Genomic DNA, 19,195 nt, shown 5'->3' with positions numbered 1-19,195 from the left:
AGGTCGGTCAGCATGTTGCTGGTCTCTCGGACCCGGGCCCGCGTGGCATCCAGCTCGGTTCGGAGCTTGTCCTGGGTCTCCTTCAGACAGCCGATCTGGGTCTGGGCCGAGCTCAGGTTCTGCTCCTTCTCCCGGGCCATCTCCTGGAGGTGGGACACCTGGAGCAACGTTCCATTAATTAATGTAATTAACCCATTATTATGCTTGATATGATTAGATGCTGGTGGCCATACCAAAAGGTCCTTCTGCACGCCTACAATGGACAGGTGCGTCGGATAACTGGAACTGAGAAGTAGAGGAAAAAGAATCCCTGCACACCTGTCTTCACTTAGTTAGATTTATTCAGACCTTCATCATGCCTGATGACCGAAACGTTGTTGATTATTTTTCTCTACTTCTCAGCCACCTGGTGGCTAAAGCAATGTATTTCAAACTCCAGTTTGTCACACTCCAGCGCTGCATGAACAGCGCTCGAGCGCTGTTTTGTGCCACCTCAATGGCGCAACTCTCCTTCAATATGGCTCTGCTCGGACATGCCCACATACCTCCTGATTGGATATGTTGAGTTTGGCCGATAGCTCCTCCTTGAGGTTGTCCAATTGCTGCTGGAGGCGGTCCCTCTGCTCCTCCAATGACAGCCGCTTGATCTCAAATTCCTGGCTCATCTCCTGGAGAGGAGAGTTAATCAGAAGCACAGCACAGGTTTGTCATCAGATGGTCACAGATAGGGTGTGGGGACCTATACGCGAGAAGAAGTGGCAAGAAAGCGCCTAGAGCAGACGTCTCTTCCTGGTTTTTAAACAGCTGGTGGATGGAAATGACGCTCGCGCGGCTTCAACAGCGCCATGTCATTAGTAAAAAAACAAGCACGGGAGCAGCGCATGTTCGCCAACCTTAATGCATGTTCGCCAACCTTAATGCATGTTCGCCAACCTTAATGCATGTTCGCCAACGTACCTTAATGCATGTTCGCCAACGTACCTTAATGCATGTTCACCAACGTACCTGCATGTTCACCAACGTACCTTAATGCATGTTCACCAACGTACCTTAATGCATGTTTGCCAACGTACCTTAATGCATGTTTGCCAACGTACCTTATTGCATGTTTGCCAACGTACCTTAATGCATGTTTGCCAACGTACCTTAATGCATGTTCGCCAACGTACCTTAATGCATGTTCGCCAACGTACCTTAATGCATGTTTGCCAACGTACCTTAATGCATGTTCACCAACGTACCTTAATGCATGTTCGCCAACGTACCTTAATGCATGTTCGCCAACGTACCTTATTGCATGTTTGCCAACGTACCTTAATGCATGTTTGCCAACGTACCTTAATGCATGTTTGCCAACGTACCTTAATGCATGTTCGCCAACGTACCTTAATGCATGTTCGCCAACGTACCTTAATGCATGTTCGCCAACGTACCTTAATGCATGTTCGCCAACGTACCTTAATGCATGTTTGCCAACGTACCTTAATGCATGTTTGCCAACGTACCTTAATGCATGTTTGCCAACGTACCTTAATGCATGTTTGCCAACGTACCTTAATGCATGTTTGCCAACGTACCTTAATGCATGTTTGCCAACGTACCTTAATGCATGTTTGCCAACGTACCTTAATGCATGTTTGCCAACGTACCTTAATGCATGTTCGCCAACGTACCTTAATGCATGTTTGCCAACCTTCCCGTATGTTCGGACTAACGGGACTTCGGATCTACATTTCAACATTTCCATCCACCAGCTGTTTAAAAACCCGGAAGAGACGCCTGCTCTCGGCATTTCTTGATGCGACAGTGTAGTGTAGTTGCTATATGATATTTACAGTACACCCAGCAGATAGCATGAGGAACTGTTAAACTAGAAATGCACTCTGTCAAGATGCCAACACATTTTCAAAATAACATTCCCACTTCTTGAATAAATAAAAGAAAATCTAAGAAATTCGTAATGTTTAAGAAGAAGTGAAAATAGCCGATCTACAAGCTCACAATGCGGCGCGAAGTGACACGCTGTGAGCTTGTAGATCTGCTATTTTCACTCGTTTGGGTCCCGGTCAACCGTCTAATTTCTCTTTTGGGTCACGGGCTCACGGGCTAAACCACTGTTTTTAGACTCTTGTTTTCTCACGCAACAGCAAACAAACCAACATTATTGTACATTTGTACAGTATAAGTGTATACAGGGTTATCTGCACATTTCTAAAGTCACAATTTAATGAGAAGACATTAAGACATTTTTTATTGCCAAATATTACGACAACCCAGGTCCTACTATACTGACAATATGCCCCATGTCTGAGGTCACCTGAGGTTAGCGGGTCCATACACACTGCTGACGCTGCATTTGCCTCGATTCACTCACACACACACACACACACACACACACACACACACACACACACACACACACACACACACACACACACACACACACACACACACACACACACACACACACACACACACACACACACACACACACACACACACACACACACACACACACACACACACACACACACACACACACACACACACACACACACTCCTATTCCTTTTCTCATTTGTCACAGTTCAGAAATGCCCCAAGTCCTCTCTGGGGAAAGCTAGAGAGTTGGAAATATAAACGCAAAAATAATAAAAATGAAAAGCAATCACTTCTCCACTTATCCAACCACTTCTCTTTGAGTCTATCTCTCTTGTCTCCAACTCTGTCTGTCTCTCTCTCTCTCTCTCTCGGTCTGTCTGTCTGTCTGTCTGTCTGTCTGTCTCTCTCTCTCTCGTAATGTATGTCCCAGTGAAACAGACTTCAATCTAAAGACGGGGATAGCTCTGGGTTACATAAGACGTCTCTCCATTTCTATCTCCACATCCACTCATTCCTCTCTCTCCCTCTTGATGTCTGTAAACATCTCTCTCTCTCTCTCTCTCTCTCTCTCTCTCTCTCTCTCTCTCTCTCGTCTAGCTTGGAGGCAGAACCTAGTGTAATGCTGATGAAAATCAGCCAATTACCAGGCAGCTTCAAACAGCAGGGAGAGGGTGAAAATGAAAGAGAGAGAGAGTGAGAGAGAGATAAGATAATAGAGTGTGGTAGGAGGGAAGGACTGTGTGCTTTCATATTAAGCCTTAATGTTGACCTAATTAAGCGTGTGCAGTGAGCCCAGTGAGCACTCTCCTCCCTTCACACCGCTCTGTAACGTCGGTGGTTTCATTCCATACCAATAATCACACAAAAGTCTGACACACCTGTGTCACGTTCTTTCCCCCCCCCCCCATTCTGAATTCCCAAAGACTTATTTCATAGTACGTGTTCCAAAAATAAACTAATGTTACTGCCACCGAAATGCAGCGTGAGTAAAACATTTTAGTGCTTTTTCCGTGACATTTCTTTCTTTCTTCTTTTCTCTCTCTCTGGGACTCACGTTAATCATGCGTTTCTTCTCCTGCTCCTTCTCCTGCAGCGCCTCCTCGCGCATGTCGCTGTGCTTCTCCTCCATGGCCTCCAGGGCGGCGCGCTGCGCCTCCTTGAAGCGCTGCGCCTCCTCCTCGTAGCGCGCGCGCAGCCGCGTCAGCTCCTTCTCGTAGCCCTGGTGCTCGTCACGCAGCGACTGGCCCGCGCACACGCACACACATACACACATATGGGTCTTAATGGGTCTTATGGGTCTGTAACTCAGAGTTCCATTTGTACACCATTTGACACGACGGTAGTTGGTTTTAACACATATGGGGGAAGACTTTACAGGGAAAGTGCAGGTAAAGTGAAGAGATAGGTTAGGTGTCATGTGTGTATAGTATACTATTCACCTGTTCCAGTTTGAGTACAGTCTGTTTGTGCTGCTCGTCGTGAGCGTGGCTCTGGTTGAACAGGGACTCTCTCTCCTCCTCCAGTCGGTTGATCTTCTCCTTCAGTCGGCTCTGCTCCGCGTCCAGGTCCCTGATGGTGGCCTCGTGGGACATCTGGGCCGCCTGCAACGACCCAATCTGACCTGCGTGCGGGTGGACAGAAAAACTCGGGTAACTCGGGTTTTAGCAGAGAAGGACCTATGGCCACAACTCGGGGAAACTCGTGTTTGGCCGTCGAATGTGTTGTTAACCCAGCGCTGGTTTCTGTCCACTCACACGCAGGTTAGATCGGGTCGTTGCAGGCGGCCCAGATGTCACAAGAGGGGTGCAGTAGTAAGTTCCGAACAGTCATTGGTCCGACAACGACAACCTACCTCAAACCCTAACCTATCCATAACCGCAAGCACGGAGCAGCGCATGTTCGCCAACCTTAATCCGGTCGTTTTCCGCACGTCGTACCAATGACTGGTCGCAATAGTGTACGGACCCCGGTCGCAAACCCATGGTCTTCGGCGGCTCTCGGCCGACCTCGTGACACATCGATCACACATGACCGGAAGAAAAGTCTCTCCGTGCGTGGTAGAACCGGTGAAAAAACACCACATAATGCCTTCCTAAATTTATATGGGATGATGTAACGCAACCTCTCTCTATACACGATAGCCTCTGTCTTTCAAACGGATTGTCGCGCATGGATCATAATTATTTTCCAACTCTAGGACACACGTGCACGCCATTTGGAGGCACCCATGCGTGGAATGGAGCGACGGAGAATATTGGATGATTTTTCAAAGTTTAGTGTTAAAACTCTCAGAAATCCGGCAGTCTACTACAGGATAAAATATGTTTTAATTGGGGCAGTAATAAGACCTGATCTGACCTGTACTAACGTTCTTTTTTTTCCCCACCGACCGGCAGGCTAATTAGCATAGCAGCCCAGCCCGAAAACGTCGGGTCGGGTAGGGCCGGGTTCGGGCAGAATTTGATTACTCAAAATGTACGTTTTCTGAGAAATTTACATTTTCATTCAAATAATATTTTTGTTATTAAGTGTCCAAAAATAATCATTTTAAAAACGGTTTTAAATGATGAAAATAGCCGATCTACAAGCGCACAACAGCTCGCGCGTTGCGAGGCGTCGTGCACTTGTAGATCGGCTACACCCATGTATGATGAAATTGGGATATAATTTACAAAAATATATATATATATCTGAAACTTCATACGAGGTTTCTGCCTGATTGAAAGGTATTAAAACGCGTGGGTTTTCTAAATGGGTTAAAAAGCTCCACCGCTGCCCTCAAGCACATGGAGTCTAAAAAGTGCTGCGTCAAGCTCAAAGTGAATTAAACAGTTGGCATGCAGTGGTGGAAAAACTACTCCGGAATGAAAAATGTACTTGAGTAAAAGTACAAAATGTACTTATAGTACCAAATTGTAGAAAGTATACTCTATGCATGCAGAATGTCACATTTGAAGTTTTCAAATGTATAAATGACTTAAATGTATCATGATTCGCGACGCATTGTGAGCTTGTAGATCTGCTATTTTCAAACGGCCAAAACTATTAACTGAAGCTGTCAAATAAATGTAGTGGAGTAAGAGTACAATATTTGGATCTGAGATGTAGTGGAGTAGAAGTAAAAGTATTGGAAATTGGAAATACTCAAGTAAAGTACAAATACCTATATAATAATTGCACTTAAGTACAGTACTTAAGTAAATGCACTTAGTTACTTTACACCACTGCCTCTCTTGGCATGCTGTCCTGCATGGAGGCTTTTATTGTGTGAAATATTCATGGCAGTGATGAGGGGCTGAGTCACGAGGCTGGGCAACACGTTTGCACTTTTCTGCCAGACGTGGTGCTGTGCGCGCCTCGGCACCGGAACTGAGCAGAATGCTGAGTACCCAGGCGGGTTAGCCATTATAGTTACATTTGCATTTACTTTTCGAATAAACCTGTAGTTCTAGAGCATTTTTATGACTCTCTCTAAACTGTACTTCTCATTTAAGTAGTTTGGGAAGACTATAATGTTTTTTAAGACCGATATTGGTCGAAACATGTTGGTTTAATAATAATTCTTCTCCTCTTTTAAATATTTTGTGTGCCCGGATCTCCGCCTTTTATCAAATTATGTCTTATCCCGGGAGAGCATCCAGGAGCACTTTTTTACTATTTTTACTTCTTTTATCTACCTGCACGTCTCCGTCGAGCACCTGGCTGCTTTCTTGCCTGTATGTATTTAACTCACTCAGAGATGTCAGCAATTGTATGTATTTATATTGGACAAATTCATATTGCAGACATTTGAGTAGTCTTTGAACTAGAGTACATTTGTACTCTAACTGTGGAATGGTATAGTAACCATATGGATTCTTGATGGCTAAAACTAAGACTATACTTTTACTTCTACTCGAATCATTATCGTTTCAAAGCAACAGCACTTTTCGAGTTTTTGGCTCCTCTACCCACCTCTGGCTGAGAACAGTGCGGAAAACAGAGAAGAGAAGCTGATCGATAGATGGCTGTCATTAAACCCTGCCCATGTAGACAGAAGACAGATCAATATAAAGTCTAGCACAGGCCTGTGAGCCAGTGTTCCAATACATTTCCTCTACAAATTTGCTCGCCTAAAACTATGACAAAGAAATGTGCGTTGACGACTCGACTGTACCTTTTTTCACTGATAAAAACTAAATAAAAACTAAGCTACGGTATGATGACTAAAACTAGGACTATAGTGACAATTTCTTCAACAAATAAAAACTAGACTAAAATGTTAGGGACGGCCTAGTGGAGAAGAGATCCAGACAGTAGAACTAAAAGCCTATAAACATGGCGATGGCTGTAACCATGGCGGCGATAGAATCTCCGGTGTTTAAATATGCTTTAACCTTTGAAGGTGCAAGGGCAGTTTCCCTGGCAACTTCTCAGAGAGAATTATAAAATCAATGAATGCAAAGCCATCCTGTCATCCTAGGGTGAGTCGCTTGTATCTCAATGCCAAAAATAGCAGATCTACAAGCTCACAATGCGTCACATCGTTGTGAGTTTGTACATTTTGAAATAGCCAAAGTTTAAATAGGGCTGAAGTAGTTCATGTAGGCCTATGTGTTATAATAATAATAATAATAATAATAGAAGTAATAGAAGTATAAGGACGGGCTACACTGGGGACGGAATTTGCCGCGGAATTGCTCCGCCCTGTTCGCAGAGTCTGCAACGGTATGCTGCCACTATAATCAATGGAACCCGGCTACGCCAAGTGCGGGTGCGGTGCGTAGGTTGTGCGTAAGCTCCGTGTGTGAATATTTGTTTTACACAAGTGCTCTATTTTTCCGCATGTCCGCAGGGGTTACGCAGCCCTTGGCCTCGCCTTCAGAGGGGAAAACAACAGTACATAATGGAACTCCCCGCAGGACGGACACATTGTCGGTACAGCCACTTAGCTGCTACCCCAGTGTAGCCCTGCCGTAAAAGTATAGAAAATTGGAAATACTCTTGTAAATGGACAGTACTTGTGTAAATGTAACTAATTACTTTACACCACTGCTCGCAGCAAATACACCTTTTCCTCTGCATTGGTGTTTAATTATTAAACTTGGCATGAAACTTTAATACCTTGTGTAAATGCGACCAGCGCGCCATGCTAGCTTCCCCAAGCACTTTATTCTGCGTCCAAAATAGACTTAACTTTTCATTTTTTAGCAGCAGCCCTGCTGGAACCACCGACAAAACCTGACGCAGAAATGTGACATGTCAACAGTAACACACAAGTAACACAAGCAACGCGCATTTAACGGCGGCTGGAAATATCTCCCGATCCCGTATTCGTGAATCATTCATGGCGTTGTTTCATGCAGATGATGGCTTCAGACACGGATACATGGCTGCTTGTCCTCGCCAGTGGACAAAGCTCCAGATGTCACAGATAATCTGACGTGGCAGCAAACACACCAGAAGGATGGAAGAAGACACAATATCGCAATGTAGAACTAGAAATACTTTAATTCTGTCTATTATGTGCGGCGGAGTCTGACCAAAATAAATAAAAACCTGCTCTGTTCCTGTTCCTGCAGAATTTCGACAGCCGCACCCTTACGAGTCCAATTACTTAAGTATTGACATCAAAATGTGTTTCAAAATATGTCAACCTTTCTGAGATAAATAATAAATAGCAGCATATACAAGCTTGCAACATGCCGCATCGCTGAGGCCCCTTTTCCACCAAAAGTGGTTGTTTATTTTATATGACTAGAGCGGTGCCCTTTGGAGCCTCTACAGCGGTGCCCGTTGAGCACTGGCCTACTTGGAACGATGCAAGTTGGAAATGCATGCCCCACCCAGATATTATGTCTGTGTCCCTTCTATGCCCATATATGGAGTTCTTTGTCAGGCATGCCCAAATATGGAGTCTATGCAGGCGTCAGAATGATGTCAGAACAGGCCAGCTCCATATATGGACACTGGGCAGAACCCGTGGAGAGGCCTTTTTGGGGCGGTTCTGGACAACCGTGCGTCCGAACCGACTCGACACCGGGCACTGCACTCCCTGTGGTGGTGTGGAACGTGTGTGTCAAATTTGAAGTCGTGGGGCAAACGGTTCTCGAGTTACGTGGATTACAACAGTACACACACTATGTAAATATATAAAATACATCACATGGATCTGTATCTTATTCTTCCAACCTCAATAGTGAAGTATTTTTTGGTTCCAAATCTGAACAAACATTTAAGGAACTGAACCAATTCATTTGGTTCAAAATTAGGCGGGAACAAAAGAACCAAACTGGTTCAACCCCAGTGGAAGTGTTCTTAGCTTAGATTGGCCATTTTCGAATAGCCTGCCTGTCGTATGAAACACAGCATAATCAATGAATGCATCTTTTGTAGTAATAATATAAATCTACAAAGTAACAGTAATAACAAGTAACTAAAACTGTCAAATAATTGTAGTGGAGTAAAAAGTTCTGCAAAGAAAGTCTGGTTCCACAGTCTCACAGCTGGTTATGTGGAACCAGGTTTTATCTACACTGTCAGAGCTGGTACGTATGTGGACACGTCTGATATACAATTACAATAGCAGAGGTTCTCAAACGTTTGCATTTCAACGACCACCATCAGGGCCGTTTTTATCATGGGGGGGGGGGGGGGGGGGGGAGCAGCCATGCAAAATAAAATTAACAACGAACATGTTGTACCTTGAGATGGCTGTAGGTGCACACCTGTGTCACATGCAATGACATAATGTGTAATGAGTTAAATGATCTGTAACTACGTCTCTGTCTGAAACTATGCTGCTGTAAACTGCAGTTTAAGGATCCAAACTTGAAAAAAATTAAATAAAAAATACAAAGAATTGCGCTGACGCACACGATGTGACCACCATAACTCTGAGTGTGTGCAAATGGAACCAATTAGACCTGTGCATGGATCCATTTAGTTACATTTGATCTGAGTTTGTAGATCTGTTATTTTTTTTACTGTTGTATGGTTCTTCGTTTCATAACTGTATATCTGCTGTATTTCTCAGATGTATTTAATTGTCTCTCTGACAAGGAATCGATATTCCAGAGCCTCTTATATGAGGCCTTATAGTCATTTTTTAGGTAACTGTACTTGAACTTGACACCACATGACCTTGATCCCTGATTTCTCATATCACAGGGACTGGTATTTAACCCGTGTTCCCCTAACCCCTTCTGATTGGTTGCATGACTCTCTGGCAACATATTTAAGTGTGAACCATTTTGTGCTCTGTATTCCCTGATGAAGGCTTAACCGCCGGAACGTTGGATTCTGTCTACCTGCTGTCCTAAATAAAATATTGGTACTCTGGCTATTGGCGTGTGGCGCGTTCTCTCCCGTGGGCCAGCACCGCTAAAAAGGATTTTGGTGTGTGTTAGCATCCTTGTGCACATTTTTGAGGAGAGGAGAGGAGAGGAGAGGAGAGGAGAGGAGAGGAGAGGAGAGGAGAGGAAACTGTCTCTGCGATATTGTCGGGGAGGTGTCTCTGTATCGTTTATGACAGTCAGTCACTCATATTTGATACAGTCTCTTTCTATTTTTTCTAAATTACTAATTCGGCAGCAGTAACATTAGCATTTTCTCGCAGTCAGTTGATTCTTCATATCCATATGAGCCGGGGTGATTTATTTATTTTCAAAACACAGTTCCTATATAAGGCGATCTAAAATCCCCCTATGGGGTTATAATGCAAATAGAAAGTACACAAACCCGTGGACACTCCTCTAGCGATATTGACGTCAGACTTCGGTGCTCTATACTAGCTTTGTGCAGTATCTCAGTAGCTTGTTGTTGCTGGACTCACTAGCTTTGTGCAGTATCTCAGTAGCTTGTTGTTGCTGGACTCACTAGCTTTGTGCAGTATCTCAGTAGCTTGCTGCTGGACTCTGTCTCGGCTGCTCTCCAGTTCGTACTCTGTGTCTTTCAGCTGCATCTCCCAGATCTCTCCGTCCTGGATGGCCTCCTCCAGCTGTTTATGAAGGTTCTGGAACACACACACGCACACACACACACGCACGCACAGGAACAATCCAGTGTTGATTTGTCGAATAAAACTATGACGAAAAAAGAATTCCGGACTAACCATTTTCTCACAATTCTCAAGTTACAGTATATCTATTAACAAGTGGTACAGATAAAATGTTACATAACTCCCGGGGGTTTTAGTGGCGGGCTATGGGTTGCATAAACCGCTGGCGCTGGTGAGCCAGGTCTTTAAATAAACCCTACCTTGATGGTGCCCTCGGAGCTGGTGAGCGAGGTCTGCAGCCTGTTGGTCTTGTCGCGGTTCTCCCGGGCCTCCTCCTGGGCTCTCTGGAGCTCCGTCCTCAGCTTGGACAGCGAGCGCTGCAGCACCCCCTCCTGGGCCTGGAACTCCTTACGAAGTTCCACCTTTTTCGGAGCAGAGCAGTACGTTAGTCCAGTGGACAAAGTTGGTCTCAACCTGTTTCACGTCAAGGTCCATTATTTATTATTATTTTTGAGGGGCGCTGCTAGCCCCTCCTATATACAGCTTTTAATTGTCCCCACAAAATGTCTGCAACACAAACATTAAATGCCATTGACAATGAAGGGAAATTTTACATCATCTTGTCCCCACATTTGCCATCGACAATGAAATGAGAAATTAGGTCAAATGTTCGCCAAATAATATTGCTGCCCACTGAATATACACAAATCTACACTTCATGGAGTAAATCTGATGTAAATAAAATAAATACTTTTAATGTGCTCCTGCTACGATTAGAGAGGACAACTATAATATATATGTCAATTTATTCATCTGATAGTGTCGCCCGCCGACTATAAACATAGTCGGCGGTCTCCGTTCTACACTTGTCAGTTGTCATTTATGGTTGTAGATCGGCAGTTTGCTCATTTTGCTGCAGTGTTGGGTCAGACTTGCTCCCGTTGCATTGATCATTCAGCCTAGTGTCAATTGAATGTTAAAGTATCGAGCCCGGTTCCGATACAGAGTACGAGTACTTTAGGGTGGCATCGGCCAGAAGTACCCGATACCAGTATCTGTATCGGCACAACTATATACATTTGTGGCAACATGCATTCTGATTGGCCACATTGAGATATTTTTACTTATGATCAAAATAAGAACATCATAATGGTGTTGTGATAAGATAATAAAATAAAATCTAGAATTCCATGGACACATTTGTCCGTTGATGACCCCTGCAACCATAACGCGGTCACCTCGGTTCTCTTCCAGGCCAGCAGGTTCTCGGCGGTCAGCTGGTGGGTTCTCCTCATGGCCTCCAGCTCTCTCTCGTAGAACTCCTGGGCTTTGGCCAGCTTGGACTCGTACTCCTCCACCAGCCTCACCTTGTCCTTGGTCAGCTCCTCCACCCTCTCCATCAACGACTCCACCTGGAGAGAGAGAGAGAGAGGGAGAGAGACAGAGAGAGAGAGAGGTTATCTACTGTAGAACAGTGGTTCAGCTTGTATATAAACATCCTTTTTGTCGGGTATACACTGTATACCCAAGTTTATAGTGATGGTGTGTGTGACGGCGGATGCCGTCACTATACCTAATGCAGATGCTAACACAATTCTACATGTAGGGTATAATGTAAATAAGGACACAAATATTAACAAATGCATTTATTGAAGTTAAGGGGGGACACTGAGTTGTCGGTGATTCTCTGAAGTGGTGGATCTCCTCATACACCTACAAATGAACAGATATAAGGCACATTAGTTTAGGAATAAATAGGACAGCATACTTTCTAATTAACCAGTATAATGAGAAGACTTGTGAAGAAGGAATGTAAATCTCTGATGTCTAAACTTACCTCTGTTTACTCTCATCCTCCTCTCAGGGTGGTGTTCGGGCAAATGAGTTCCCTCCGGGTATAGGCACCCCTCTTATAGTTCCGGGAGGGACCAAGTGGGAAATGGATAGCAGGGGGGGATTGGGATGGACTATAATGAATGTAATCCTGTATGTGTTGTATATATATTCTATGCTAACTACTAATTGTAAATAGGTATTGAGGGTGCATATACAGGGAGTAAGTTTATATAAAATGGCATTGTGTGATTCTAAGAATGGGGAATATGGTTACCCATGGGGAATGGTATGGGCTATCCAGGTAATGGACTGCACTATAAAAAGCAGTCAGTTGTCTTGAACCCGAGATATGACAGGTTGTTATGCATATGACTGTCAAAGTGAGCCTTATTGAAGGTGCCCTGGACTGGTCTCTATTCATTTGTTGCCTTGGCCGCTCGACACTCTCACAGTGTGACAAAAAGGATACTGTGTATACTATATAGTATCAATGTAAAATATTCAATGAAAAGTATTTCCCATCAAAATATATTGAAGCATGGCCACTTGAGGTACCCTTCTTTAATATTTCATTATGACTTTTCACAATAATAATAAACAAAATAGATATCATGGGCGGGCCTCATCAGAGGGGGCAAAATTGTGGGAATTATTTTAAAGATATTAAAAAATAAATAAATAAAAAGTTGAGCTCGGAACTTCTCCTTTGGTCCACCCATTCCTGGTACATGTGAGAATGTTCCGGTAAAAAAAAAGTAAAAAAAAAAAAAAGACCAAATTGATTAAATCAATTAATTACCAGCTGCATTATTATTATCTGACCGGGCATATTTGCGGTGCTGCGCAGTGCGCACATACGTACATCAGCCAATGAGGAAACCAGCTGGATAACAGGACTAGAGGAGTACTGGACTAGCTTGCACATCGATTATAGACTCAGCTTGCTATTGCATAGAAGCTGGTAAAAAAGCCCATTGTGGGTGTATATGGGATTGTTCTCTGTCACTAAACACATGCCTGTAGAAAAAAAGGGATGTGTGGGCAGGGAAACAAACTTACCTTCTATGATGTCACTGAGCATCATGAAGGTACTGAAGGACCAACCACCTCAGACATCAGAAACATTATGAAAATGACAAATATATAATTGTCTCCCATGTTTAGTGCTCTAGGATTAAGATGATTGTGACTCTATGTTGCGGTGACAACCTTTTCTGGGGACCCCCTAAATAAGGACCCCTAGGTGTCCCTGCCGGACCCTACTGTGACAACCAGTCAGTGATGTCAGCACCTTTATTCAACCAGGGTAGTAGCTGAGCACAAGTGCTAATTTTCAGCAACGCCCTGCACATAGAAACACTAAAACCTGGGAGATTTACTAGTACAACCACAGTCTGATACTGTTGTTCTGACCAACCACAGTCTGATACTGTTGTTCTGACCAACGACAGTCTGATACTGTTGTTCTGACCAACCACAGTCTGATACTGTTGTACTGACCAACCACAGTCTGATACTGTTGTTCTGACCAACCACAGTCTGATACTGTTGTTCTGACCAACCACAGTCTGATACTGTTGTTCTGACCAACCACAGTCTGATACTGTTGTACTGACCAGTACAACCACAGTCAGTACAACCACAGTCTGATACTGTTGTTCTGACCAGTACAACCACAGTCTGACACTGTTGTTCTGACCAGTACAACCACAGTCTGATACTGTTGTACTGACCAGTACAACCACAGTCTGATTTTAGAATTGGCCTCAGTCCAAAATGGGTTAAATGAACATTGATTTTACAATATAAATTGGGGTCCCAGAGATATAAATGCCATTAAATAGGGGACCATAGCCTAATTCAGATCAAACCGGGGGGCCCTTGAAATGAAAATCACTGCTAGAGCCGTAAAAATATTCTCTTATGGGGGTCCCTAGCATATCTTTTCAAATGGGGGTCTGCGGGCTAATGAGTGTCAATTTGGGGGTCCTTGACATGAAACAGTTTGGGAACGACTGCTTTAGGTGACCGCTGCCCCGAAACATATCTCTCCCTCCCTCCCTCCCTCCCATACCTCTTGTCGGTGTAGCTCGGCCAGTTTCTCCTGGTCCTCGGTGGATGAGGCGGTCTGGTCGTGCTGGCTGTGGAGCAGCTCGTCCACCTCGTGTCGGTGCGCGGCCCGCAGGTCGTCCAGCGCCCGCCGTTTGTCGGCCTGGAACTGGGCCTGGGCCTGGCCGAACGTCCGCAGCTTCTCCTCGAAGTCGCGACGCATCTCCTCCACCTGAGCACAGCGCCGGTCACACTGAGCACCATCACTATCACTGAGTAACTAATAACTTAACTATAACTCACTGAGCACCGTCACCATCACAGTAACTCACTGAGTAACTAATTGCTTCACTAATAGAGCGCCGAAGTCCTGACGTCACTCGCTCAACCCCTGGTTTTCCTGGAAGTTGTTCTCCATGGAGAATAACATTTGGTCATCTTAAAATCGTCTCATATATAAGCATTGTGGTCCAAAAATAAACAAACCGTCTCGGTGATATTGTCGAGGAGATGCCTCTGTATCGTTTATGACAGTCAGTCCCTCATATATGATACAGTCTGTTTCTAGCGAATATGTAACTAATTCAGCAGAAGTAACATTCTTCATATCCATATGAGTGAAACGGCCCGGGATGATTTGCTTATTTTTCAATCACAGTTCTTATATGATCGGGCGATCTAAAAAAATAAAAAGTACATGAACCCGTGGACTTAGCACCCTCTATCGATATTGACGTCAGACTTCGGTGCTCTATAACATAACTTTAACACACTATAACATCACTATTTACTATCACAGTAACTAATAACATAACTATACCTCACTGAGCACCATCGCTATCTGGGGACCCCACTTGGAGAACCAATGTTCTATAATTGACTATTTAGGCATTGAACAGACGTATCCAGAGTGACTTACAATAATCAAGGTGGACACATACATTGGATGCAGAGAGACAATCAACAGTTAGAGCCCGTTGAAAATGGCGGTCGGCGCTATACAGTGGAACGATACTAGGAACAAATTAAAGGAAGGAACGCGGGATGCGCCATGACGCTCATGGGTGGCAAATAATCTCGCACCGGAATTTCCATGAAATACATGGCAGTGATGAGCCGGGCTGGACCAGCTCATGAACAAACACTATTTATGAACGATTGAGAACTTGAGACATATCACAGGTTGTTTCACTTGCTTTTCGATGTGCAGAGTACATCATTTTATTGAGGCATCTAAAACAGCGGCAGGTATTGTTTCTGTCTCAGAGGTATCGGGAGATTTGGTTGCCAGACAGGAAGCGATGGACAGTCGCGATACTTGGCACGTTCAGAAACGTATACTTTGTGCGCTGACAATAATGTGTTATAGGTCTTCTTTTATTTTCCAGAAGTGATTATTTTACAATGGTCTCAATCATTCAGCGATAGTGTTTGTTCTGCTTGTTCACTCAGCTCCGTTGACTCCAGTGTGTTCCACCAGAGTTGTCTGTCTGTGCGTGCGTGCGTGCGTGCGTGCGTGCGTGTGTGTGCGTGTGTGTTACCTCTCTGCTCATGGACACCACTCTCTGCGTGTGCTGGGCCTCGGTGCAGAGCTGGGAGTCCTCCATCCTCTGTCGGTACATCTCAAACTCTGCCAGGGCCTGCAGTGAGAAATACATGACATTGCATCTCAAACTCCGTTATAATTTAGATAAGCATTTTATCGTATGGATTTGGAACCATTAATTTATTAACCTGCACTTTTAACATGGCGGCCCGATTTTGGGAATGTCATCATAGGCGAACATTTTCAAACAGGTTAGCTTGTGCAATATATCGATATTACCGTTTATCGCGATATTTGAAATCAATATCGGTAATATCGTGGAGTATATAAATAATATCGAATACCGATAATACCCAATATCTTAATTTTAGCGTCATGAAAATATGGATTTAAAAATAAAATAAACATCTACATTACTGTATGTGTGTGTCTGTGTGATGAATTTACAAGTATTTCATTTTAAACAACTATAATTTGCCTAATAACTTAGTGTCCATGCATTGACTGGCACTGACGCTGAATTACGGCTTCGGGTTCCAGCCAAATTAAAAAGGCTGATAATCGATAATACCGATAATCGCGATATTATTCACGGTATCAATACCGATATCAAAAAATCAATATCGCCCAAGCCCCCCAAACAAATGGGGAACATAGTTGATCTACAAGCTCTCAACGCAGCCCGTGGCAACCATTTTTTGCCACCCCCTATTTCTTTCTGAAAGGACGGCTCTGCTCCGTCACAACACATCCCATCATCACACCTCACAGCTACGCTACAACATGACAACTCCACTTCATTAACACCTCAGTACCGTCGGTGTGTCATTCTTCACTTCATTAACACCGTAGTGCTGTTTTATGCATGTCGGTGTGTCATTCCGCACTGTGGAAATTAATAGCATTTTTTAACCCATTTACTGCTATCATTTATTGAAAAATTAGGACCTAATACACGCCAGCATTTTTTTTATTTGAGCTTTTATTTTGAAAAGATGAGAGGACGATGCACAAGCAAGACGTGTATGGGGTATGACAAGCAACATAATTGCTCCACATTATGCAGTATTTGTTGAAATTGCGCCTGCGTGCACATACACAACATGCACGCAAGTACGAACGCACGTACACACACATGCAAGTACGCACGCAAACACAGCGACAACAGAGCGGCACTGCAAGAAAATCATCATAAAGTTCTACAGAATTGGTAAACCTAACAAAACTAGTCTACAGCAGGACATCGTTTTCTTGCACAAGTGATACTTAAGACAAAGCAAACTAAAGTTCTAGCGACTTAAATTGCACTTAAACAGGGAGCTCAGTAATGCAAAGAATTCTCAACATAAGCAAACGTTTGCCTTTTTTTCCACACGTATATCTTTAGAATCTGAAATGGGAATGTAACGAAGAAAGACCAGAACAATGGGTAGTTATTAGGAATTCATGTGGATTAATTAAAAACACATTCCAACGTGTTTCCTGCCGAGGGCGGCCGTGATCTTAAGACTAGATCTGCATGGTGCGCACAAATTCTGCATGTACACTACACTACCTTGACAATGGAAGTTAATTCAGCATTTCACTCCAAATCCATCATTCACAGCCATTGTTGTTAGAGCCAGAGATGTACCGATACCAGTTTTTCCTTCCCGATACCATTTCCGAACATGCGTAACGGTCGATACCGACTGTACCGAGTACCTACTAATAAGTACTCTTCATGTTTTCGTGTAGTTTAACAGTAGTTTAGCAGTAGTTTGACCTGTCTCTTCATGTTTTCATGTAGTTTAACAGTAGTTTGACCTGTCTCTTCATGTTTTCATGTAGTTTAACAGTAGTTTAGCAGTAGTTTGACCTGTCTCTTCATGTTTTCATGTAGTTTAACAGTAGTTTAGCAGTAGTTTGACCTGTCTCTTCATGTTTTCATGTAGTTTAACTTTAGTTTAGCAGTAGTTTGACCTGTCTCTTCATGTTTTCATGTAGTTTAACAGTAGTTTAGCAGTAGTTTGACCTGTCTCTTCATGTGTTCGTGGACTTCCACAGACTCCTCCAGGGTGGCCAGGCGGCGCCGCAGGTCCGCCTCGTCGGCCATCTTGCTCTTGTACTGCATGATCTTGTCGCGGGTCTCTGTGACGATGTGTTGAACCTGAACGTAAGAAGAACGCACGCACGCACACACACACACACACACACACACACACACACACACACACACACACACACACACACACACACACACACACACACACACACACACACACACACACACACACACACACACACACACACACACACACACACACACACACACACACACACACACACACACACACGATAAAGGGAAAATGGAGTTAGTGTGTGAACAACTTTAACCACAATCACAAATAAATGTCCCTTTTTTCTCATCCCCCTCGCATTGCAACAGGAATAGAAAGCCTGCAGTTGCTATCAGCTTGGATTCCCCATCGATGATGTCACTGGTGGACGGGTTTCTGAACTGCACGTAAATGAACTGAACATAAATGAGGACCAATTGTTGAAGATAGGTTGAAAAGTGGTCCTTTAAGGAGAAAGCGGAAGTGAAGCCTTCTCCCCACTTCCGTTTTGTCTTTACAGTAGCACACATTCATTCTAATATAAATTAAAATCATCTAAGCATGTATAGCTTGCTCCTTAGCAGTGTAAATATATTTTCATGAACGGAAATGACAGCAATCGGATTCCGGGAGGTGTAGTTCCAGACTCTATTTAGCATTCGGAGATTGTGGAATAGTTGTCTGGCTAAGTGTTGAGAGACTACAATTTAGTACTTATTCCCAACGGATTATCACTCCTAAAACGGCAAGCGGGTGGCAGCTTGGGACGGATTTGAGCAAACGGTGGAATCGAACCCTGAATACTCTATGGTGTTTTTGTAGATCTGTGATGATGCATGATGGTAATCTATAACAGCCACCTATAGCATCAGCAAACAATGATGAAACTACATTTAGGTTCTACTAGGACTGTCCATCAGGTAAACATATGTTTCTGAACTCAACTGATGGCCAGTACTCTTGAGGATTATTAGTCCAGACATCGGCAGGCAGTCTTTATGAACATTCATTTCAGTTAATTTATAGAATTAAGGCACCAGAGTTTTTTTTTTAGTTTTTTTTACCAAATTGTTTCCTAGATAGATTGCAAGAAAGGTGACTTGACTGGTCACTAAGAAAGAGAAACTATATATTGATTTATTTAACAAATCAGTAAGCCTAACAGTAAGTTAGGCAACAGTCTTCAGTAGTAAGACTGTAAAGGCCCTGGGGGCATATTACAAAATAAATTAACGTTTATATTTCAGAAGCAAATCCTAACTATAGTCAGGATAGGAATATGTATGGGCTTAGAAGCTGTTGTTCTG

General features: G+C 43.6%; 1 protein-coding gene across 1 annotated transcript in view; it reads right to left on the bottom strand.

Annotated features, from left to right (window-relative positions):
• fam184aa (family with sequence similarity 184 member Aa) overlaps window positions 1-14,376 on the bottom strand; it is a 40,971-nt gene extending 26,595 nt beyond the window's left edge. Inside the window, exons 1-8 of the mRNA XM_080758680.1 lie at window positions 14,269-14,376; window positions 11,597-11,770; window positions 10,619-10,780; window positions 10,238-10,373; window positions 3,820-4,001; window positions 3,435-3,620; window positions 546-668; window positions 1-158 (exon numbers count right to left, since the gene is read on the bottom strand). The exon at window positions 1-158 is cut by the window's left edge and continues 4 nt beyond it. Of these exons, the coding sequence (XP_080614806.1) occupies window positions 1-158; window positions 546-668; window positions 3,435-3,620; window positions 3,820-4,001; window positions 10,238-10,373; window positions 10,619-10,780; window positions 11,597-11,758 (1,109 nt within the window). The 5' untranslated portion in view covers window positions 11,759-11,770; window positions 14,269-14,376. The remainder of the gene's footprint in view (window positions 159-545; window positions 669-3,434; window positions 3,621-3,819; window positions 4,002-10,237; window positions 10,374-10,618; window positions 10,781-11,596; window positions 11,771-14,268) is intronic.
• Between the last annotated feature and the right edge of the window lie 4,819 nt (window positions 14,377-19,195).

This window comes from Protomyctophum bolini (assembly GCF_963924005.1).
Source record: "Protomyctophum bolini genome assembly, chromosome: 24".
Lineage (NCBI taxonomy): Eukaryota > Metazoa > Chordata > Actinopteri > Myctophiformes > Myctophidae > Protomyctophum > Protomyctophum bolini.
This window is presented reverse-complemented; position numbering and strand designations above follow the sequence as displayed.